General features: G+C 31.4%; 1 protein-coding gene across 1 annotated transcript; it reads right to left on the reverse strand.

Annotated features, from left to right (window-relative positions):
- Positions 1–22,277: 22,277 nt before the first annotated feature.
- On the reverse strand, positions 22,278–22,694 carry LOC120267224 (acanthoscurrin-2-like). Its single transcript, XM_039274914.1, has one exon. It carries the CDS (start codon positions 22,692–22,694, stop codon positions 22,278–22,280), a length of 417 nt encoding a protein of 138 aa, XP_039130848.1.
- Between the last annotated feature and the right edge of the window lie 4,554 nt (positions 22,695–27,248).

Below are 27,248 nucleotides of genomic sequence, written 5' to 3' on the forward strand. Positions count from 1 at the left end.
AACATTATTGTTTAAGTTAATTGTGATGATTTTTTTGGCACTAAAACTATTATAATTGTGACGATTTAGGATCTCTCACAATTTCGATATCACTATTAATATACCTGTAGTGTCGTAAATAATACTTTCATTTGTCTTGACGAAAGTGTTCTTCACCACTGGTCATTTTATTTTTTTGTGTTCACATTTTTTATCACAAAGAATTCAAATATTAATGTCTACTAAATGTTGTCACAAAAAACCGTAAATTATGTTTAATATATTTTAGAATCAAATTCGATATGTGTGTATGTTTATATATATATATATATATATATATATATATATATATATATATATATATATATATATACGCATTTTTTTTAAAGGAAAAGGTATTCAAATTTTAAAAAATATTTGTAAAAATATGAGATAAAAATCGATGTAAAAAAGTATTCTCCAAATTTATTATTTTGCAAGTTGTTATTGTTTACCCAATCCTCGAAATTGATATTTTAAAGGATAGAAAACAAGCTTTTAATTTAGATTATTCCTAGGATTTAAAATATTAGAGAAAAATTTTAAAAAATTAAAATTAAATAGGGATTTACCAAATCTCACAAAATAAAATCTAGATAATATAATTTTTTTAAAAGATTAAAATTTAAAAAGATACATAAATCCTCAATGAACTTAACATATAAAAAGAGTGAAGTCTTGTAATTATGTGCCTATGGAGATCGATGGTAACAGTTCGGCTTCATTTGAATTTGAGAATTAAAGTGTTTCAACTAGCTCTTAATGTAAAGGCATATGTTATTGACGGTCACAAGATTTGTTTATTTATTTTTCTTAAATTCTTTTGCTTAGTTTATGCAATGAATAAGAGATAATTATTTTATTGCTTTATCTTTTTTAATCTTCAAAGTTAGGTTTATTGAATTTTTTCAATGATGACTATTTATTAGTGTTTTCTTTTTCGATACTTTGAATATTAGATTCAGGCTCATCATAGAAATATGTTATTTAGATTTTGATTATGTGATTTTCCATTTTTTTTTTATGATTTTTTATCTATTGAAAATTACAAAAAGCAAATCCAACATGGAACTTGTCTCAATTAAGAAGAAATAATGGTATGAAAGTTGTAAGTAAATTAGAATTTTTTAATTTTTAAAATTATTTCATTAAATTCTTATTTTCCCCCCTAAATGTGCAGAATAATTAAGGATTAAGAAAAGGGAATAACATTAAAGTCTCAACAAAAGGGTCAAATTCTAGCAGAAGTTAAGTCTAAAAAGCAAAAAAGAAGATTCAAATGCTTAAATGAGTACTTCATCTCCAAATTTAGGATAATTTTATAATCTTTTTTTCTTTTTTTTTTTTAAAAGATAATTTTATAATTTTATTTTTTATATTAAAATTTTCAATTTTATATATTCAAAATTTGAATTTTGTATATTTGGATGATATTTATTTATTTATTTATTTTCATATAATATTAAATACTTTATTTGCTTGTGTGATAATATTTTTGCTACTAAAAATTTGTTTTGACAAAAGTATCTAAAATATAACTTTATATTTATCACAAATAATTTATTATATTAGTGACAAAATTAGCGTAACATAATTTTTATTTTAATGACGATATTATTTTTAAATTAATAATTGTATTTGTGACAATAATAAACACATAATAATATCTCAAAGTTATATTAGTGATGAAGTATTTGTCACCAATAAAAAATTAATATTGACAAAAACATTGTCACTTGTATTTTTTTCTGTGTCAACAATATTGTCATAATAAAATAAATTATTGTGACATCTTATTCGTCATAATTTAGCATTTTTCTTGTGTCAACAAGATTGACACAATAGAACAAAGTATTGTGAGCACTTTATTCGTCATAATTAAAAAAAATATGTCAACAAAATTGACATAAATAAATAAGGTTATTGTAGTCACATAGATTTGTTACAAATATTAAATTTGTTAGTGTCGTGAAATTGGTGACAAAAATATGGAGTAATTGTGACCATCTGTCTAAAACTCTTGTATTAGCATTGGAGGTATTTGTGACAGGAGGTGACGACTTCAAAAATTTGCTACTATTACTAGTTGTGACTAAAATTGTTGTTTTTAGTGATAGCTTTTGTTATAACTAAAAATTCAATTTGTTGTAGCGTTTCCAGGTACGCAAAAGAGCACACCCGGGAGAAAGAGAATGTGAGAGGAAGAAGTAAGCAAGTGTGTGTTTAGGGTTCATGGTTGGACACATTTATAGCCAAGAAATCTCCAAGAACTCTCTTAAATACACAATGTGGGACTAAACATAAAAAGAAGTTTGGTTTGAGTGTACTAGCATGTGGGATCACTTGAGACCCACATTCAACAATCCCCCTCTACACTCATAACCTAAGTTCGACCAACAACAATAACAAATGCAACAAGGATTCTCAGAAGATAATCAATCAAAAATAAATGATCAAAAGAATAATAAGGAACAAATGGTCTGAACCTTGGGTTTTCACTTGATCAAGCTAAGGTGTCTTTGAAGACTTGAACCTTAACCTTTCATTAGAGTTTCTAACTGATAGAGACAGTCGTGAACTGAGTTTTTGACCTACAACTCCTTGAATCAGAATTCAACTTTAATGATGATCTCGTAATTGTACTTGGATAAACAGGATTGGTGCGTTATTATCCATGAGCTCGATATCATTTCATAGAGATTATTAGAGAGTGTTGGGATCTTATCACTCTAACAAAGGAATTATTATGCGAAAAATATATGCCAAAACGCAGCGGATAACAAAACTATTAACAGCAAGTAAACATGATAAAACCCTAGCGCATGCCAGAACTAGGATTAAATTCTAGATAAATAGATAATTAAAAATTATACCTTTATTTTGATGACGATTCTCAATGCACCCTTGTTTCCCTGAAATCGAAAGGGACCGCAAATCGCAACTTCCCTCTACTATCATGTATACACGAACGCCTCTAAGAATCAAGCAAGTATGCTAGTACCTTAACAAACAACACTTGTTTCTTGGTTCGAATAGCAAGCACCCGAGATTTAAGAAAAAAGGGGTTGTAGGCGCGGCGGCGGCGGGTTACAGTGGCGAGATCCGACGGCGGCGGCCAAGGGAGAAGAGTCTGTGACAGCTAGGGTTTCTTAAGAGACAATTTCTCAATCACACTATCTTTTTTTTTTCTCTCTTCTTTCTTGTTTCTCATATTAGGGTTAGACCATCTATTTATATTGGAAACCCAAAATTCTAATTTACGAAAAAACCCTTCACTCCTAATCAAATTAGGAATCTCTTGTTTACTTGATTAATTAAACCGTTTTAATTAACCAAATCGATTAGATTAGATCACCGCTTAATAAGACCCAATCTGAATAAGCTATTCGCTCCACCTAATTTAGGTTTTTCACCAAAATCCTAAATAGGTGGTCTAACAAGTAACAAATACTAAACCTTGATCTCGACATTCTTAGTGTACGATCCTGTAGGTTCATTTAACATTGGCAATGAGCTTAAACAATTTTAATACTCATAAATCATAATTTTTCTCTAGTAAGATAATACGATTACCCAATATTAAATGAAGGTCAATTTCGAGAATTAACGGAACCTATGACAACCTCATACAATCCTTTGCCACTGAATATCTTAATTAGCATAAGGCATGGAGCGAGTCACCCTTATTTTAATGCTAATTAATTTTTTGATCTCTTAGTGAACTGACTAGATCAAGTAAATGATAATTCTTATCATTTTCCTTGGGCGTGGCCACGCACTACTCAGTCTCACTAATCAAGTGATCGGTGATATTCACTCTATAGAGAGGGACAATCCCTTCACTTCACTCACGTCTCTCAGCATGAACCGCGACATGCCCAAACATACCCGTACTTGCCACTCAGTTACAAATGACGTTGGCCATAAGTTAATGCATGTAAGGATTCATCCGAGATCCATAGTTATTTCAGGTCGAAGGATTAAAGTACAAGAATTGCTTAAGAAAAACACTTATGACTTTACAACCACGTAGTGTTCTCAAGAGCGGATAGAACCAAGTACACTGTTCCCTAACATGTATCTATGTCCTTTGATTGATATCCCATATCCTATGACCCGTAAACCAAGGCCATCTCACAAAAGACATACTAGTCTTAATTTATTTTCATTCCCATGAAAATAATCGACTAGGGACATTTAGAATATTGTTTTAGTTTATGCTTCAAGGTTTTACTATCCAAATCACACATTTGATAATTTGAGCAGAACCAATATTCAAGGATATATTATCTTATTAACTATGCACAAAAATAATAATAGATAAAACGATGTCTCATAATAATTATCCAAATAATAAGAGTTCATACAATGTATTAGGGCTAGGGATTACACTAACAGAGAGTTAGCCCACTGACTCTCATAGTTATGGCCTGACAGCTATCTCCACATAGGTGAGATCTCTAGAGATATTTGTAGTGTAATATCTCGCTTAACCAGCCTTTGATCTCATTAAGATCTATGCTCAACCTTTACAACACTACATGAGAGCACACGTGACGCGTCATATGAATGTGGAAATAATGTACATATCTCAAATATGTATAGGGTGCTCTCCCAGTCAACCAGTCAATAGCTCCCCCTTGAACTTCTATCTTGGGATCTCCATTCAAAGAAATAGGGTCACTATTGTTATTGACCTTTATGGGCTTAGCCCATTACCCTTAACGCCTCTGCTATTATTTGTCTTGATAAGCCTTTAGTCAGGCAATCTACTAGATTTAGCTCTGACTTTATGTAATAAATGCTCAAAACGTTGTGCTTCAAATATCTCCATACTAACTTGTAACAGATCCGCATATGCCTGTTCATTTTATCATTAGTACTTTCACGCTTGCACAATTCAATAGCAGATTTAGAATCACAATGTATAGCAATTGGAGGCATAGGAGAAGACATGACAGGAATCTCAGAAAGTAGATTTCTAATCCACTCAGTCTCTGTATATGTAGAATCAAGCACAATCAATTTAGCTTCCATGGTGCTCCTAGTATATTGAGCTTCTACTTAGCAGATTTCCAATGGACAATTCCTTCACCAAGTAAAAATACTTGGCCTGAGGTTGATTTAAGATCCACTGAGTCATATAACTAGTTGGCATCTGTATATCTCTCTACCATACTACGGAATCCAGAATACCTCAGTCCAAAAGACATAAAGTCTTTTAGGAATCTAAGAACCCTTTCAAGAGCAAACCAGTGTTCTTGATTTGGGTTACTGGTATATCTACTCAGTCTAAATGCAAAATACGCAATCTCAGGTCTAGTTTTGTTCGATAGATACATCAGGGACCTAATGATTTGAGCATAGAGATCTTGATTCACGTACAGGTTCACCATTGTTAAAACCCAAGTATTCTTGTTCTTATTCTTCGGTTCTTTGCATGAACCTTGCGGGTGTGCTTAGTATACCTCGATGCTGAACGTGCTAGGCTACGAGAGTTCTTCCTTCCTAGGTTAGTGTATCCTGCGCTTGGAGTGAGGCCGAAAAATCCTACACGATGGAGGCCAATTCAGCGTTAATGCAGTGCTTACGCACGCCTACGCCAGGCTAAAAATTTCTAACTATTATTTTGAATTATTACTGTAATTTGTGCTTGATTGCATCTTATATTATTACAGTCTTTGTTTATAGTACTTGCATGCTATACAGATAGTATATTTCCTACATATTCTGTCATGCAGTAATAGAGATAGTATACCATCTCTTCATTCTTTGCCCATTTGGTTTTATTTTGGTTAAGTTTTTGGATTGCCTTGCACTTCCATATCTACTTCCACTATAACAAATTGTATTTTTAGTGATAGCAAAAATTATCACTAAAAGCAATAATTTTAGGTACAATTAGTAATAGTAGCAAATTTTAAAAGTCATTACCTCCCGTCACAAATACCTCAGATGCTAATACAAGAGTGACCATTTTAAACAAATGGTCACAATTATTCCATATTTTTGTGACGAATTTCACGACACTAACAAATTTAATATTTGTGGCAAAGCAATATGACTACAATAACCTTATTTATTTATATCAATTTTGTTGACAAAAAAAAATTTTAATTGTGACAAACAAAGTGCTCACAATAATTTGTTCTGTTGTGTAATTTTGTTGACACAAGAAAAATGCTAAATTATAACGAATAAGTCATCACAATAATCTATTTTCTTATGGCAATATTGTTGACACAAAAAAATACAATCGTGACAAAACATTTTTTGTTAATAGTAATATTTTTATTGGTGACCAATACTTCGTTACTAATGTTACTTTGAGATATTGCTATATGTTAATTGTTGTCGCAAATAAAATTATTAATTTAAAAATAATATTGACACTAAAATAAAAATTATGTTACGCTAATTTTGTCACTAATATAATAAATTATTTGTGATAAATATAAAGTTTATTTTAGATATTTTTGTCAAGAAAAATTTTTAGTAGCAAAAATATTGTTACACAAGCAAATAAACTATTTAATATTATATTAAAATAAATAAATAAATAAATATCATGAAAATATACAAAATTCAAATTTTAAATTTATAAAATTGGAAATTTTAATATCCAAAATACAATTATAAATTATCCTTTAAAAAAAATATAAAATTATCCTAAATTTGGACATGAAGTACTCCTTTGTACATGTGAATCTTTTTTTTTGTTTTTCAGCCTCAACTTCTACTAGAATTTGACTCTTTTGTTGGGACTTTAATATTATTCCCTTTCATTGATGCTTATTCTGCACATTTAAAAAAAATCTAATAAAATAGTTTTAAAAATTAAAAAATTTTAATTTAATTATAACTTTCATACCATTATTTCTTCTCAATTGAGATAAGTTTTATATTACATTTGGCTTTTGTGATTTTCAATAGATAAAAAATCATAAAAAAAAAGAAGGAAAATCACATAATCAAAATCTAAATAACATATTCCTATGATGAACATGAACTTAAGATTCAAAGTATCGAAAAAGAAAACACTAATAGCCAATCATTATTGAAAAAATTCAATAAACCTATTTTTTGAAGATTAAAAAATATAAAGCAAAAAAATAAGTATCTCTTATCCATTGCATAAACTATGCAAAAGAATTTAAGAAAAGCAAATCTTATGACCATCAATAACATGTACCTTTACATCAAGAGCTAGTTGAGTCACTTTAATTTTCCTAATCAAATGAAGCCGAACCGTTGCCATTCATCTCCAAAGAATTTAAGAAAAGCAAATCTCGTGACCATTAAGAACATGTACCTTTACATCAAGAGCTAGTTGAGTCACTTTAATTCTCCAAATCAAATGAAGCCGAACCGTTGCCATTGATCTCCATAGGCACATAATTACGTGAGGCTTAACTCTTTTTATATGTTAAGTTCATTAAGGATATATATCTTTTTAAATTTTATTTTATTTTTTAAAAAATTATATTATCTAGATTTTGTTTTGTGAGATTTGGTAAATCTCTATTTAATTTTAATTTTTAAAATTTTCTCTAATACCATAAATCCTAGGTATAATCTAAATTAAAAGCTTGTTTCCTATCCCTTAAAATATCAATTTTGAGGATTGGGTAAACAACAACTTGCAAAACAATGAATTTGGAGAATATTTTTTTACATCGATTTTTATCTCATATTTTTATAAATATTTTTAAAATTTAAATAGATTTTCTTTTAAAAAACGTATATATATACACACACACATATCAAATTTGATTCTAAAATATGTTAAACATACTTTAGGGATTTTTGTCACAACATTTAGTAGATATTAATAGTTGATTTTTTTTGTGACAAAAAATGTGATCACAAAAAAAATAAAATGACCAGTGGCGAAGAACATTTCGTCACAACAAATGAAAATATTATTTACGACACTACAATTGGTATAATACCCTAATTGGTCTCTCTACTTTTCTCTCTCTTTTCTTTTGGTACCTCTACTCAGAAATATTCCTGACTAGTCCCTCTACTTTTGAAAATGTGGCAACTTAGTTAGAAATGTTCCCAACTAGTCCCTCTACTTTTAAAAGTGGCCCAACTAGAGGGACTAAGTGAGCTCATTTTTAAAAATAGAAGGACTAGTTGGGAGCATTTCTAACTAAGTGGACACATTTTCAAAAGTAAAAGGACTAGTCGGGAGCATTTCTAAGTAGAAGGACCAAAAAGGAAGAGAGAGAAAAGTACATGGACTATTTTGGTGATTTCCGATACTTAAAGTAGCAACTTTTCACCCAATCAACTCTCAAACTGATATAGTAGTTGCTACTTGTATGTTGCATAACTTCATCCGTATACATAGCGGTACATATGTTGTTGAGGATTTTGATAATGAAGCCAAAGACTATTGTTCCTAATGGAGATTTGTCATACGGAGAGGATGTTGACACCATGAACTCTGAGCGAAATGCAGGTGCTCGTAAAAGAGATGAAATAGCAATGCAAATGTGGAATGATTATTGTAGCTTTCGCCGAGCTAGACCATATGTTTGTAGTAATCATAAAATTGTTTTTTAGCCATTGTATTGCCGAGACCTTTTGGATGAATGAATATTGGGTCTTGTTAAAAAGCCATTGCCTTTGTTGATTTAATGTTAGGAAACAATCTGAAAGTTTAGAAAGTCATTGCCTATCCTAAATAGCATTATAGAGTATATTACAAGACAAAAGGATACTTTAACAAATTTGTGCCAAAAAAAAAAGACCTACAATCAAAAAATTCTCATAACAACTAAGAAAAAAAAGATATTAACAAGTTCATGATAAAAAAATACACGTATAAATCAAAACATTCCCACAACAATCATACAAAAAATTATATTTAACATGTTTATGAAAAAAAATTACACATAATGAAAAGATTCCGATAACAACTATAAACAACAAAAAGATATTTAACAAGTTCAATATTACAAGTTCATAATCAAAACAAGTTCATGAAAAAAAATTTGTGCTTATGAAAACATTCAAGTTCAAGATAACAAGTTCATAATCATCTTTTACTCAATTTTAGTGAATATCATTTTGAGCCATGACATTCTATGATCTTCTTAAAGACATAAAAAGAGTTCACGATAACTCTTATCTTTAATGAAAATTTGGGTAGCTTTGAACATTTCTTCTTCTGTGAAAATGCCACTAATTTGGTTAAACACGTTCATGCAATCTTCTATTGTGTGCTTTTCCACTACTTGAGTGCCCTTGAGAACATCGAGATATTCTTTATTCTCGCGCTCTCGAAATGCAATGTATTTATCCATATTAAATGATGAATCTTGAGGCTTTTTTCCCTTTTCACTCCCTTTTTCTTCTCTACCCATCTTGATCTCTTATTCCCCGAAGAATTTCATTGCTTGAACTTCGAGTTTGAGGATTCTGTGGTTGAGAACTAGGAGGTTCCACTTGCATGATATCATCATCCTCAGTCTCGTGTATAGGTGATGGTTGCCTTGAATCGTTTGGAGTAAAAATACTTGAACTTGGGGTGTGCACTGGTGATTGAGAGATATCTTCATAATCTTCTATACCACAAGATCGTTTGCCTTCACCATATCTTCCTAAATTATAAATATATGATATGTTAGTAAAATAAAACTTTATATAAAAAATATTAGAAAATATATGCTTACCCTCATAAACCTCCTGTGATGCCATTGAATATGGAAACGGTCTAGTATGCCACTTCCTTGCATCTATATTCCTCTGTTTGATTTTTTTTCCAAATTAGATGGTTGTAATTAATTAAATCATTCATTATTTATGTACATACCTCTAGTAGTGGTGCCCAAACATCATCAGGAGCCGATACAATGTGTCTTTCATAATCCCATCCAAAGCCACTTAATTTAGTAAACCGTTTTAGAAGCTTGTAGGTTTTTTTTCAACTCTTGCTCTAATGCTTTGACTTGGCTTGTGTTGATGCTTGGATTGGAAAACTTGGTTATCATGTCGCATACCATCTTGTTCCATGCTTCTTTGGTCCATCCATTTTGTGAACTATACGCAGGAGTATTATACTCACCCAATAACTTTACTAGGTGAGCCTTGTGAATTTCATTCCACTTTGCCCTAGTTTCATGTCTTCCTTCACTTGCCACACCTTCACTTTCCATAACTGATCAAACACTGTAAAATATAATGGTTAGCAAGTTACAATTTTCTTTTTCCTTGAGCAAACATGAATTTGCATGTATGTTTGAGTTAACCAAAAAAAGAGATACAACCTATCTCCCTAAACTCATTGATCATTTGGTTTGATAAATTACATGAGTTGGTGACACTTGGACCACATTGACTTTTGCTATTGTTATCACTTTTGAATGCTTTCTTGCCACATTTTGATTAATAGACTTTGTTGACTTTATTATGCATTTATGATTCACCGTGCTATATATTAATTTTTATCCCTATAACCTATAGGATCTGGACTAGGTTCAAACATTACATGGCCCCTTCCATCAGTTTTATCCTTAACTAAATCCCAAACTCTGAATTTAACCTTCGTCATATTTGCATAGATAAATGCTCTATTAAACATGAAAACAAAGAGGGGACAAAATAATATATATTTATGTTTATGAGAAATCTTTTTAAAAGCAAAGTGTTTTCAAATTCTATGAATACCCTTCATTTAATCTCTATCTCAATCAAAAGGCCTTGATGGCAATCTATCATGAATCTAACTCAACCATAACATCAAGAAAACTGGTTGAAGCTATTGTGCTACAGTCCTCTTGTTTAGCTAATGTGACCAGTTGTTGGTTTTGATCAACTTAACAACAAACAAGACTGGTGATTTCTTTGCAATATGATGTGATGCATTTAGTTTAGTTCAAACAATCTTCAAGTTTTTGATAATAGTCCAGTTTCTCATGTGCATAAAACATTTCCAAACTCCAAGTACAACAAAAATAATCAGGAAAAAAAAAGCAGAAACATCTTCCATTAATATCCATATCCATCAAAAGAAAGGAAAAGAAATTTTTTTTTTTTTAAAAAAAAAGCAAAGTACATAAAGAACTTATTATAGTGCAATGACCAAATAAGATCATTGACAATGAACATTTTTATGGCACAGTTGAACAATCTCACTGAGCATCAATAATGACAACAAAGCTTCTGAATAAAGTTAACAAATATAATCAAATATAAATAACAATAAATACAACTTCATAGAAAAATTAACAAACTAATTGAACATCAACAACATATAAATCTTCTGAGCAAAGTACAAGAACTTATTATTTAGTACAATGACCAAGTATATAACAATGAAATAAGAACATCAACGATGAAATTTAACCCTATTCTCAACTTCATCTGTGAGTTCATGAACAAAATTGATAGGGTGCAGAAATGGAGCTATTGCCTTATGGGAAAAATATCAAAAGACGAATGATAGCCTTTTGTTTTCCTACAGACAAGCTCAGGTTTGATACATTAACAATCCCTTCTCCTAATCAATAGTAATTCAAATACAAAAGATATATGTGGTAGATTGAAGCATTGATCACCATAACAAGAAATGAAAATAAAAAAAATAACAACAAATTCAAAGTAAACCTAGATATAAATTACATCAAATCAGCTCAATGGTTTATGCACACAATTGTTCTCTGAAGCCTGAATAAACTATGGTAAAATAACAACAAGCTACTTATAAAACAATACTATATGCAACTGTCATTCATTCAATAACAAAAAAAAAGCAACTTATAACACAACAATTCAAAGTAAAACCTAGATATAAATTACATCAAATCATCATCAAGATAAATTGAATTCCAATTGAGAAACACAAACAATAGAATCATGCAAATTATGAAACTAAGCACAATGCAAAACAGATCATTGAATAGCCATAAATCATAAGAAGAAAGGCATCACACACAAGTAAAAATACTGATAAGCATCATAGATTCAGTAGATTAAATCCATCAAACAATAAATCCATCAAAGAAGTACATGATATGAACTACAAACACTAGAGAGATGGAGAGAGATCCCTCCATTCTCCTCCACTGCAAAAATCCAAACTTTCAAATCCAAACACTGATAAGCACCAACACCTGAGTCCCCAATCAAAAGCCCTTTGAAAGAGTTAAAAAACCAGGCCTTGTTGCTCTGCTGTGTTCTCTCTCACTCCGATCCGGCAAGATCTCAAGGTCGCCTACCAGGCCCTAGTCGCCGATCAATTGCCGACCGACGGTGTGGTCCACGATGCGGTGAAGCCGGGGGAGGGTTGAAAGCAAGCTTGATGGTGTTGAAGAATGCTGGTGTGGAGGGGGGTGATGGTTGATGTTTGGTGGGGAATTAGTGAGAGAGTGTGTTTGAGAATGAGTGAACCCCAAAAGAGAAAGCCACGAATTTCAGCATAAAAAAAATATTCTAGTCTGATTGGAATATTTTTTTATGCCAGAATCCCAACATTATGGCATAATTTTGTATTGTAAATTTGGTACCCAAACCACCATTATGCTATAATTCTATGAAAATATTATATTATGATATAATGTACGGATTATGGCATAATTCTGGGGAATCCAAACAGGGCCATAATATTTTAATTAAATAGTATATCTTGTCAAAGAAATAATTATTATTAAATAGCTCCAATTTCTATAATTTTTTTTAAATAAGTTATTAATGTATTCATTTTCTAAATAAATTTTTAAATTTATACATTTTAATTGACGAATACAATTTAATTATTTTTATTTAAAACAAATAAATATCCAAATCTAATTATTTTTAAATCACTAAAATAGAAATAATTCTAATATTTTAAAAATAAATACAATGTATATCATGTTATTTCTTAATTTTCATCCAATACAATGTAAATACAATGTAAATCATTAGAATTTAAATAAATATAATATTATAAAGGATAAAAACGTCATTACTTCATCAAGGCATGCTTAATCCCTTCAAAATGAGAGGGATGAGCATGAAGGGTTTGAGGGGCCCGGCATACACTCCCCCCTCATTCCCTTCTCATGCCTTTTGGTGCATGCCCAGACAATAGCATGCACATGCCACAAGGGTTGATCCCCATTTTTTGAGGATCAAACCTTGCATCCAAACACACCCGTAGTGTTTAGAACTTTAAGGGGTTGTTTGTTTGAAAGGCTTGGATTGGGAATGGGCCCAATGCTTTGTTTGGTTGGCAGGCTTGGGAATATGGGAGGAATCTATGAGGAATGAGATGAGGGGAGAGGGTTGATTGGCATTCACCCCAATTGGTTGAGGAATGCCCAATCCGGATGGTGAAATGTCCATTTTACCCTTGGCTTTAAAACTTTATCTATATATATATATATATATATAGGAAAAATGTTAAGAACATTGTAAACAAATAATAATGATAACATATTACAAATAAATTAATACTATAAAAATACAACAACAACAATAACAATAAATTAAATTAATTCTAAAATAATAAAAATAAAATGATAACATTGTAACAAAATAACAATATTAATAATGAAGATTGATTGTAAAATTAATTATAAAAATAATTATGACAATAATGACAACATATTAAAAATAAAATAATATTATTGGTCAATGTATTTATCTATTTAATATTTACTCTATAAGGGCATAAAAGACATTTTGCACATATTTTTCCTATTTACTTTTCTCATTCCCAATGAATTACTCTCTCATACACTCCAACCAAACACAGTTTTCCTTCCATTCCTAATCCATTCCCCCTTATTCTCATTCCTATCTCATTCCTATCTCATTCCTATCTCATTCCTCCTGAACTCCATTCCTTGCAAACAAACAGCCCCTAAGGACTTTGGAGACTCAACCTCAAGGTCCCACTGTTGAAACTTGGGATGTGTTTGGTAAAGCAATTTTATAGAATGTTTAATAGGAGTGAAACGAGGGTAGATTTAATTGTATAGCTCTTCCACCAAGTACATCTATCATTAAAAATATTCACATGTCCATCTCTTGGTGTTTGCAGTTCTAAGGAAGGAAAAAAAAAACCCAAACTGAAGGATGTGGTGGGCGAAGTAAACAGAAGGCTAGAATGTTTGCGATCGACCACGTAAGACTCATTCTAACACCACCTGATGAGCAGCCATTGGCCTTCTGATGAGTGTTCCGGCATTTCTGTATCAGGTGGTTTTTATTCTTTTTCTGTTTCTCTTCTTTTTTTGTTTTCGTTTCTTGTTCTTGTATTTTTCCACGTTAATTAGTGGATTTCTGTGCTGTATCTCCTGACTATCTTGTACTGTGTGCTTTTTGTTTAGTTTAATAAAGTAATTTATCAATTTTTTTAAAATTGATTGGATATATATAACATGAATCACTGACATATATATGGCTGACATACATATATATATATATATATATATATATATGTGATGATAAAATAGCAGAACGAGCCAATGAATTAGTAGGAAGGTTTGTTATTAGGATACAAAAACAAATATGAAATTCTTTAATCTAAAAGAAAAGATTAAACTAATACTAAGAATATCTTTAACAGGGACAAAGGCAGAGCTCATTAAACGCTCAACCAATATACTCCCCAATATGAGAGTTTGGAGGCCATTAAACACTCAGTGGCCATTAAATGCTCAATCAAGGGGCTCACATTTATTTTTTAAATTTATAGAATGATTTTTTTTAACATTCAAACGATAATGCAAAGGTCAGTTTTTTTTTTTTTAAAACATTTCAAATTTTATCTCTATAAATATATTCATGTTCACAAACAAAACCCATATTCCTCACCATTTCTTCATCTCTTTTAATTAGATAAAAATACTTCTCCATTTTCTTAAATTTCAAAATTTTCAAATAATTTTTAAGATTTTTCATATATTTTCTTGCTATTAAATATGTAAAATTTTCTCCATTTTTATCTAAATATCTAAAATCAAACAAGTTTTCCATATGCTTATCCTATGTTTTCGGAATCAAATTTTTTTAATCTAAGCATAGCAAGTCAACAAACCAATACAGAAGCAAGTGACTTTTCGATTCTTGAGAGTAATCCCGAAAATTTTAATTGATGTTTTTTGTGCCTATCAACAAAATACAAGTTCCATTTTTTTTTATCACCAAAAATATAATAGTTTGTTTAAACATAGTAATTTATTAATTTATTGTCATTCCTATATATTTATAAAATATTTTAATAATGTATTTTACAAAGATAATTTTTTAATATATTATCTAATTATTTCATTAAATATTGAAATATTTTTTATTAAATAAATATGTTTATAATAATATGTATAAGGTAAATAGTTAAAATAAATAAATAAAATAATTATGGCTCTTATATTATAATATAACTATTATATGAGATATTTTAATGGATAAGTTTAATGAAATGATGAGGTGGTATGGAAATCAAACTCTTGGATATTATAACCACTAAAAATCCCTTAAGAATTAACCTAATTTAGATTAAAATTTCTTAATACTATAAAATAAGAAAATAAAGAAGCCGATTTCCTAAAGAAACAATCACTTGGCTCATATAAATAATTATGATAAAAGAGTTTAGTTTGATTCACTCAGTAATCTTGATTTAAAGGCTACCTAAGCTAACAAGTTTTATCTTCCAGTAAAAATCCACTCCAACTTTACTAGAATTTATTTATTTTTATAAAGCAATAGAATTTAATTTATCATTAAAAACTTTTTTATATGTTGTTATTTTACTAAACTTTTAAAAGCAAGGCTATGTCATATGATGGAGCGGTTAAGCTAGTCATAAAAACAATTCCTTTTTGAAAGTAAATAAAGTAAGAGGAACGCTATGTAGCTTCCTTAGAAGATTTATCTTCAGAGCTTTGATAGTGATACGGTGTGCAAACTTGTAATTTTAGTGATGAGATCAAAGCTCCTTAAATCATTAATTAATTGTTTGAAGATGTACCTTGAATAGGGATTAACTTGACTTGCTTCCAATTGAATCCATCGTGGAAAACTGGAAATGAATATATATTTAGCTAGATTAACTTCTCTAACTTGAAAATTAAAGTCGGAAGTTTTATTCCGTCATTTATCTATGTTTATAAAAAATTTATATAGATTTCATCGTCGCAAGGCATTAATGATGTAGGATTTTTATTAGTGTTATATACTTTTCATTTTATATAGTTTAAATAAATTTTATCAATAATTTTAGATTTTTCCTCATTATTTTTTGTTAACTTTTTTTTAAAGAAAAAAGGCAATAAAATTTGCTAAAAGCTCACTTTAGAAATCACGTGTGAACGTTAAATTAAAATGAAGATGGGCATGGTAAATAAATAACATATATTGGATAGGTAATGGGATGAAGTTAATGATTTCTTATTTTATACTAAGCTAAAACACCCTACTCTGTGCTATGTTTGGGAGTAAATTTTTCTGGAGGCCAACTTTGCTTTTTTTTTTTTCAATTCGGTATTTGAAGTTTAATTTTTTTTCACCGACAGGTCATCCTAACAAAACCCTAACAAATCTAATTGTTCGATGCTCATGTGGCGGCTGAGTTTACACAGTCAACTAGTTTAATCCTCATCAGCGTTCCACATCATCATCATCATCATCATCATCATCATCATCATCATCATCAACATTCCACATAATCTACAGATCCAGATCAACGACTGGGATCCTCCTATGTGAAACCCTAGATCTCAGCGATCGGGCGGTCGAGAACTTCACCATGCTCCGTCTACTCCATTGCGCAGTCGACAGGTGGAATCGACGGTCGCCTCTCTCCTGGCGTAGGTCAACGCCAAGCGCTTATCAAAGAATGATCCTAAAAATCAATTGCAAGCATAACATTGAGAACTAGATGTTCAGACTGGTAAACATCATCAAAGAATGATCCTGAAAATCAAGAACAAAAATGTTGAAATTACTTTGAAAACAGAACAAAAAAATCCCAAATTTCAGAGAATAAATTCAATCAGATAAAAAGAAAATAATGCCAAGCATCACAATTTATAGGTTTAGAATTTCAACTTTTCATTCATTCATTCAACAATCCATCCCTACAAACTATCGAAGAAAACCTAGCAAACCCTATAAATTACATATTAGAGAATCAAGAACATGAAATCAAGAAAGAAACCCTATATCTAAGAACTGATAAACTTGGTGACAGTCTTGGTGCCCTCAAACATGGCATTCTTGGGGAGCTCTCCGGGAAGAACAAGACAAACGAAGGTCTTTGTAGCGAGCCAAGCGAGATGCCTCCTATGCGAGCTTCTCTAAGATATCATTGATCGAGTTCATGATGCCCATACCCTTGCTAGCGGAGATCGGAGGGGAGTCGTCGAGGCGGGGCTTGAAGAGAAGCGCGGCGAGGAAGCTGCCTGGGCCGGAGCTAGCGGTGAGGTCGAAGAAGTCAAAGAGGAGAGTCGAGTGGCTTTGGTTGGATCTAGAAATGGTGAAGCTCGACCGTCCAATCGATGAGATCTAGGGTTTCACATAAGAGGATCCCAGCTGTCGATCCGGATCTGTAAATTATGTGTAATGTTGATGATAATGATGATGATGATGATGTGGAACGCTGATGAGGATTAAACTAGCTGACTGTGTAAGCTCAGCCGCCACATGAGCGTCGAACAATTAGATTTGTTAGGGTTTTGTTAGGATGACCTGTCGGTGAAAGAGAACTAAAGCTAGGTAACCTTTTTGATTCAAATTAATGTTCGGATACTGAATTGAAAAAAAAAAGTTTGGTGGCTTTCTGAAAAATTTACTCCTATATTTGGATTGAGGGCCGATAAGAAAAAGTAAAGGAAGGGAGGGTTTCAAAGGGTCATAGTGAGCCTTTCCCTCATTTGGATAGATTTTTTTAATTTAACCAAGGAAAATGAAGTGTTAGATCTGACCCTCAAAACTCTCCAAAATCTCTCTTTTTCTAGCCCCCCGATTTGGGGTGTCGGGGGAGGGAGAGCCTCCTAAAAATTTTATAAATTTTAAAATGACCTTAATACCCTCAATTTTTTAATTAATTACATAACATCACTTTATGAGTTTGTTCTTTCACTTTTTTCAATTTAATTTTATTGTAATCAAGAGTTCACAAGTCACTAATCACTTTTTTCATTCTTGATTCGATACCTGTAGTCAATTTCATATATCTTACATTGATTTGATATTGTGTTTTTAATTGTGTTTAAATAGAAATAACTAATTTTTTATTTAATAAAAAAGATGTAATTGGTAAATCATATTATTATATATCATTTCTCTACTCTTCCTTTCCTTAACCAAACAAAATTTTTTAAAAAACCCTCATTCCTTTTTCTTTTTTCTTTTTTTACTTTCCCTCACCTTCCTTTTTTTTTTTTTTTACTTCCACTTGTACGTTTGGATCCAAACACTATGTTAAGATCCGTTTGGTTTACAAAATCTTACATTACCGTCTAGAACCACGGGAATGCGATTCTTATGTTATATTAATAAAAAAAATATGCCCATTTTTTGTTTGGTTAATAAGCTAGTAATGTGATTGTAATGTAACATTATTATGTTTAGTTAATGGGGAATTTTACATTACTAATTATCATTTTACCAAAATGTCCTTACTTAATATGTCTAATAGAATAAAGTTTATAATATTCACTAATGCAAATATGAAAGTTGTTTGATAATAAATATTTATTTTTAAAATTATTTTATCTCCAACATAACATTTTAAAATTTTTATTTAAAAATTTTAAAAATTAGTATTTTGGGAATTATATTAACCTTGAGGGGGTATAATAGAAGAAAAATAAATAACATTTCTCACCAAATGTGAGGTTACTACATTTTTAAATGGTAATCACATTCCCGGTAATATTAACTAAGTTATCACATTTCAGAAATATTTTATAATATTTTATTCATATTCTAAATAATCAAACTAGATAATCAAGATTACTTGATCCATATTCTGAGGGTAAAATGTGATAATATAATATTACCCCAACTAAAAAATACTTTAAGAAAAATCCTTTGCACACAATAAAGTAGACCTTAGGAAAAAAAGAATGTGAAAATATGATATTACCCCAACAAAATTTATTTTTTGATCTATTGATATTTTATAAATTATTTTATGTAGTATATTTTTTTATAAATTAGTTTGTATAATATATATAAAATTATATTTTTAATAGAGTTTTTGTACAAATTTATTATTTGACACCTAATTTTAATAAACAAAATTATAAATTAACAAATAAATAAATTTAAAAAAATTATGAAAATTTTATTAATTGATTTTTTTTGTAATTCACCCCTACTCAATAATTTCTGGCTCCGCCAATGCACATGGATACAACACAAGCAGCATAACACATCACAAATGGGTAAAGTACCTCACAAGTGCTCGTGGTTTTTTCATGTTTGATGCTCAATAAATAACACAAAATAACTAGAAAAAAGTGAAATTACCATTGTACCCTTTGTACTAATTTAATGGCCTGTATGCAGCGATAGCTGAATAATGCCAATGACAGATGGATGGCTTGGTGATGGTGGTGGGGATTATATCAGTGCCCTCCCTGCAGTGGTTGATGATCGCCGGTGACTCACCGACGGTTGTGGTCATATGACACCAATGCTCGACAGAAAGTGGTCACCATCGGTGGCATGTCATCAGTGATCACGGATGACATGGTTGCTGTGATGGACAATAGTCAATGGAGATGGACGATGGGTGTGGCATCACTGCAAATTATTATTTTATTTATTTATTTATTTTGTATTGAAGGGTAATAATCATTTTAGTTATCCTCTCCCACACTTGAATTCTAACCTTGGATAACCTTATTTGGGAAGGCCAATATAGTCTATTTACCGTAACTTGTGTTTTTTTACGCCACTATGAAATGATAGATCACTTATTCTTGTAATATCTTTTCAACTCTTAAATATTGAATTATTGAACATATATTTAACTTTTTTTTAAGTCACCCTACTTCAATAAGAAAGGTCTTTATCATCCTAGCGTATCAATTTGACTTTTGTTATACGGATATATACCACCTCCTCATTCAGATTATTTTTTGAAATATTTTTATTAGAGTAAAATAATCACATTTATATTAATAATTTCATACTCTCTATATTGATTTTCACTAAAATTGATCCTATGATTTTTTTCTTCTCATTTTTTATAACTTCATGTATAAAAAACAATAAGCTATAGACCTCTATGTCCACCGTTGACAATGTCCTTAACTTTATTGGTTACAGTGGACCCTTTCAAAAGAAATTTGACATATTGTGTGCGATGCCGTGGATATACTCCCTCTGTTCTTTTTTAGTTGTCACATTTTAGAGCACTTATTTGTTTTTTTTTTACTTGTCATATTAAAAATTTTGTACAATATTAAATAATTTTTTCCAAATTTACTCTTTAATTTAATGTACTTATACAATTTTTAATAAATAACAATCAACTAAGCATTAAATTATATAATCCACCAGTGGAGTTTTAAATATGTGTAGTTTTGGAAAGTAATAGAATTTTTTTTTATAAAATATAGATAATTAAACTACTTTTAACCAACTTTTCTTAATCTACGTGAATTAGGTAAAGCTAACAACTAAAAAGGAACGGAGAGAGTAAATGATTCCGATGATTGTCTTGCAGAGCATCTTGCCTATTCATTTTTAGTGATGTTGATAATTCCTCTATTATTTTAACTAGGTGTTCTCCCGGCTTCGACTTCACATAGGAGTTTTTAAAATTTTAAGGGGTTTTTGTTAGTGCAAAAACATTTTAATTAGCATAATTTGACATCAAGTCAAGGTGATATGACAACTATTGTGATTTGGCATAAATGATGACATGGGAAGCATGATAACATGACAAGGAGTTTTAGATTGGAAGCAAATATTGTAGGAGATCTTGGTGGAGCTATTTTTGGCTATTAAAGGTATGATTTGAAGAACCTTAATAAGTATGATTGAAGACATGTCTATTGTTGGTATGATTGACATATTTATTGAAGATCTATTCTTAGGAATATTTGAAAACCAAACTTGGGTGATTTGAAGATCAAGTTTGGATAGTTTCATGAAGATGCACAATGTCGTGCGCCCCTTGCGAGGGGACTGTGTGGTGAGGAACTAAGGAGGTAGGTAGTTTGGATTGGGAGATTTGGCTGCATCGACTCGGACTAAGCATGACCGAGAGATTAATGGGTCTTGAGGTCATTTCGCAATGGAACCAGAACTCAGTTAAGTCAGTAGTCAGGTCCATGTTGCAAGTTGTGTTACAACAGAAGTGGCAACAGCTAATTTTGGAAGGTTCTAAAGTTAGTAGTCGCGGAGATTTAAAAGAGGTATGGACTATATTTGGGACGTTGATGCATCTATATAAGCTACTTTGTTCAGAGATTGTGTGGTTGATGAGAGCTTGAGATAGTTTAGGCACTAGACAATTTAGAGAGAGCAGTGATCTTTATTTGTGAGTGTGAGTGACAAAAGAGTTTGTATTCATATATTTTTACCTCTTTTAGTGGATTGTTTATCTCTGGGTTTGGCCGCCCAGACATAGGCTAGTTGACGCCGAACTGATTATCAATTTCGTGTGTCTCCTTTTTTATTTGGTTAGTGTCAGATTTCTATGAGTGTTTGAGTATTCACTAAACCCACAAACTACACTGACAAAACTAACAGTTTTGAGGTATTATTTATAAAAAATAATATAATTAAACAACTGCTACAATGAAAACTGTTATATACTTTAAATTTCAAAGGTATTATGGAAGTTTATTACACAAATAAATAAGTGTAATTAAAATTTTATTTATTAACATCATAAATAATATAAATAAAACTTCAATATAATAACAAAATTTAATTTGTTGTTTGAATCACTATGGAAACAAATTGTTCACCTACTGTAAGTGTTTGATATATTGTATTGATTATTATTATTTGTGATGTTGAACTTTTACTATATTTTGTGATTTATTATTTAAAAAAATGACAAACGCATATTTATGGATATATATTCGCATATATATTTTTCCAAAAAAAAAAAACAATTATATTATCACAGCAACCACATACAGGAAACAGAGCATTATACTCTGTTTTTATTTGACATATACATATACTGATATACATATACAGATATATATATATATATATATATATCTTATTAGTGTAAACTGTAAACCGCTTAGCATGTATATGTGACGCACAAGCTTTCTCCAGAGACTTCAACCGCCGCAACCACCACCGCCACAGCCGCCGCCACCACACCCACCCCCACCGCACCCGCCACCACCAATACTATTATCAGCAGCAACAACAGCAGCACCGACGGCAAGTCCAGCAACGGCACCAGCTGCCAAACCAAGGCCAAGTCCTCCAGTTCCTCCTCCACGGCCGCCGCCACCACCGTACCCAGCTGCCGTATTTGGATAATAACCACCGGCACCATAATAAGCTACATTTTGTGGCTGCTTCTGCTTCTTTGGACGATGCCCACATGCAAATATTATCATGGACATGATCATCGCTGAAGCTACAACCATGCAAATCATTGCAAGAGTTCCATCAACTGTAGATGATGATGCTACTGCTGATGATGAAGATGACGTGGCTTCTCTTAACGCAGCTAAAATCCTTGCCATGTTTCGATATTAGTGCTGAAGATGATGAAGGAAACCTATATAAGACATCTCAAGTCTTCCTTCTCTTTTGGATATTTCTTCTACGTTACTTCGTAACTTCCACGGAAAATGAGTGTTATTGTATTAAGTCTTTGTTTTCATATAAATCAAGTCCGAGAGAGAATATTAGAGCAGCATGATGTGATTTCATTGCCGCGTTTCTTGAATTGTTCTTTGATTGAGTTTTTGAATAAGTCAACGCGTTGACTTTTTATGTATAATGCTAAGAATCTTCGTGTATGCCTTTAATTTTTGGAAGGTGGACGTTGACGGGAAGCTATAGATACATACTATTGGTTTAATGGAGGGGCCTGCCTCTGCCAAGGACAGGCGGAGAATCCCACACCTCTGAATCCTCATTGGAGGAAAAAAAAAAAAAAATCCTTGCATCCCCATCTCCAATGTTTTGGGATCTGAGCCGGACCGGCCTGTTAGACCGGTAGAACCTGAATCAGCCAGCAATTCGGTCCAGCTTTATATAGATCATTGACTGGATGTTGAACCAGTTAGACCTGCCAACCCGCCCTGTTTGACCAAACCGGGTTAACCTTGGTTCTATTTTTTTTTTTTAATTTTGAAGTTTGAGTTCTTTTGACGAAAGTTGTTAGACCCGGCCCGGGCAATGACCCGACTAAACCCAAGGGTTAGGGGTCAATGGGTTCGACTGACCAAACCGGGTTAACCCTGGTTCTATTTTTTTTTTAATTTTGAAGTTTGAGTTCTTTTGACCAAGGTTGTCAGACCCGGCCCGGGCAATGACCCGACTAAGCCCAGGGGTCAGGGGTCAATGGGTTCGACCGGGTCGAACCGGGGTTGAACCGAGGTCAATAATTAAATATAAAAAATATTATAATAATTAATAATGAGCAAATATAATATTAAACCCATAATTATATTATGAAAACCTACTCAAATTTGATATTTAAAAATGATAAATGACCTTATATACAGTAGAGTTTTCTAATTATGTTATTTATTTTTATATTTTTTAAATATTTACAAATTTAATATATTAATATATAATTATAGAACTTCTCTCAGTGTTATTTATTTGTTTATTGGTTGATTTTTTTAAAATAAATAAGAAATTTCATTCACTAATTCTTATATCTCAATTGAGTTTTTATTTTGTTTTAAATTTTCTTATATTTTTTATTTAATTAGAATACTTTAATTTTATATTTTTATAATATTACACTCATTTATTTTTTTTATTTTCTTAATAAATTAAATTTTTAGAAAGTATTTACATAACACATTAATATATTTTATTTTTAAATGTTAATTTTTATTGGTATGTTTATGATATATATATATATATATTGTAATTCTATTTATTGATTATAAATTATAATATTAATAAATATACACGATTTTATGGTTTCTAATGAGAAAATAATAATAAATTATTAAATATTGTAAAAAAAAATTAAACATTGTGACCCAATTGACTCGGCTGGGTCAACCGGTTCTCGGTTGAACCGCCCGGGTCACCGGGTTAACACCGGGTTTTTTAATACCCGGATCAATGGGGTATACTCGGGCCGACCACATGGCCGGTTCCCGGTTTTTCCGGTTGAACCGGCTCTGCCGGTCCGGGTCTGACAACCTTGCTTTTGACTCTTTGAGTTCTTCTAGAATAGAACCCTAATCCACATCTGGAGGCATATAAGAGAATGAAGAAGTATGGTGGCTAGCGGAGCATCATCCGACATCCGGCCACGCTTCCATTCTAGAATAGATCTTGATACATCCGGCCACGCTTCCATTCTAGAATAGATCTTGATTCTTGATTTAAGTCTTGAGGGATTGCAGCTGCAGGTGTCCCGTGTCAAGTGAGCTAGCTTTCAGTTTTTATGTCCTTTAGCACTTAATTTTTTTTTTTTTTTTGGCCAAGATGAGTGGCGAAGCCAGTAAGAAAAACAGGGGCATGCACAAACCTCGACGGAGCAAATGGAGCAAGAGCCGGGGACGCACATGGGCGCTGGGACCACTCATACACAACAACTACTCACACTCCTAAAAATGCATCAAGAATTGAACTCATTTTATGCATGCCTTATGATCAACCAACTCATTTTATGCCACTAAATAGATCTAAGAATATTAACATGAAATATAATAGTATAATACAAGAGGAATCTGAAACTTCAATGCATCTAGAATCATCAAAGGTTTTTTTTTTTTGAAAAAGAGTCATCAAAGGTTTTGCCACCCAATCTGAAATACATATTTTTTAAAATTTTCTTAAACGAGACCAAAGGTTTTGCCACCCAATTAGATGTCATCAAACGGTAATTAGTCATTACTAACTACTAACTAAGGGCTCAAGTTTGATTGAAGTTATTGAACCTAGCAAAAGCATTCTTATGTGCCGCATAGTCCTCATCTCTGATGCCCAAATTACCATGTTTTAAATTAGCTGTTGGCCAAAGGTTTTGCCACCCAATTAGCTGTTGGCCAACTAGCAATGCATGTACAAATAATCCTCACATGGTTTTCATTCTCTTTTATATTTACTGTGTTTTATATTCCACGGGGTTAACTTTTCTTTTCTTTTCTTTTACTTAAGTCACGCTAAATTCATTATTTATTTATTAATTATGTGTTTTTTTTTTTAAATTTAGGTGCTGAGGTTCAAAAGTTGAGTACTCTGCACTGCAATATCCTCTGTTTCTTTATATAAACACAATAAACACACACTTCCTCATAATCTCTCACTAAACAATGTTATAAGATAGTAAAAACAGTGTAAGATTTTAAGGACTGTTTTAGGTGGCAACTTGGCCATCTTTGGAGTCTCCGACCACCGGACATAACAAGATAGGAAGCATAAGCTAGTGTATGAGCGATATGAATTGAGAATATATATAGCGCGCGCATATATATATATATATATATATTGAAAACTATCAGTTTGAAGTTTGAATAATCAGTATATAATGTAAATGTAAACTTTCATGTTGCATACAATCTATATAGCATTAAAATTTTAATCAAATCATCTTGCACACAATATGTTTGATAAAATGCCTTACAGAAAACTTTATGTATTATAGCCCGACATAATGCCAATTGGGACTCCACAAGATAAGAAATTTTCATGATATTTGCTTGATGTATACTTATTTAATGTTTACAGATAATTCAAATGGGCAATGTTGACATGCACAATTTTTTTATATGTTGTTAATTATGTGTGGATTGCAAATAGATGGAAACTATTAGATCACAATCAACACCGTCAAATGAAGTTGAATCTATCGAATAAACTTCTTCGGGTGTATATATCCAACATAAAAAAGATATTGTATGGAGATTTATAACTGAGGGCCAAAATTCTCAAGGGAGAAGGATCTTTATGTGCAATTTTTTGCTTAAAGCAAAATGCGGGTGGGGGAATCAACAGACTGAAACAACATCTTGCCAGATCAAAAGGCAATGTTTAAAAGACCAAAGAAAAGAAAGAAGTTTATGATGATATCGATCGATCTTTATGGAGAGTTTATGCATGAATTTGAAGATGATGATGTTTTGGTTGGTAGAAGTGGTACGGGTGTGAACATATCATCTAAAGGGAAATAAAAAAGCTAGTTGTGGAATTCAATCTTATCTAAAACTTGGAGTTGCCGATCCTACCCAACCCACTATTAAAGCTTCTATGCAAAGCAATGAGAGGTGGCATAATGTTGATATGGCGATTGCTATGTGGCTCTATGATGCATGTATACCATTGAATGTCGTCAATTCTCCATTCTATTAAACCGCAATTAGCAAGGTAGCAAGTATAGGCCATGGGAACACAGGTCTTACATATCATGCATTGAGGGTTATTCTCCTTAGAGATTATAAGTTACATGTGAAATTAATTATTGATGATTTTCAAAATTAAAAACTTGGGCTGAAACACGATGCACAATCATGGATGATGGATGGATAGATAATAGGTAGAGGTCATTAATAAATTTCTTGGTATATCCTCCCAAAGGAATATCATTCATTAAATCAGTTGATGCCTCGGGTTTTATTACAAATGCTCAGACATTATGTGATTTTTTTTCTGAAATTGTTGAGATGTTTAGTCCTCAAAATGTAGTGCATGTAGTGACAGATAATGGAGCAAATTACAAGGCTGTTGGGAAGAAAATTGCAGAGAAGTATTTATATATATATATATATATATTGGTCTCCGTGCGCTTGTCATTGTATAAACTTGATTATAAAAGATATTGCTGAAATGCCAGCTATTGAGAGTTTGATAGTTCTTGAAAATTACAGTGTTCATCTATAATCACAAGTGGGTTTCGAATTGGTTGAGAAAATAACCAAAGTGGACAGAAGTTGTTCATCCCGGAGTTACTCGTTTTGCCAGGACTTTTATCCCATTGAAGAGTTTATATGATCACAAAGATTACTTACAGTCCTTGGTTGTTTGTTTAGATTATAAAAAATTTCTCAAATTACCAAAAGGAAGAGAAGTGAAGCAAATTATTTTGGATGAAAGTTTTTGGAAGA

Source organism: Dioscorea cayenensis, chromosome 8, assembly GCF_009730915.1.
Source record: "Dioscorea cayenensis subsp. rotundata cultivar TDr96_F1 chromosome 8, TDr96_F1_v2_PseudoChromosome.rev07_lg8_w22 25.fasta, whole genome shotgun sequence".
Taxonomy (NCBI): Eukaryota; Viridiplantae; Streptophyta; class Magnoliopsida; order Dioscoreales; family Dioscoreaceae; genus Dioscorea; species Dioscorea cayenensis.

What these genes read in the sequence shown, in the direction of transcription:
- LOC120267224 (XM_039274914.1), bottom strand. Translation starts at nt 22,694, where the DNA reads ATGGCAAGGATTTTAGCTGCGTTAAGAGAAGCCACGTCATCTTCATCA.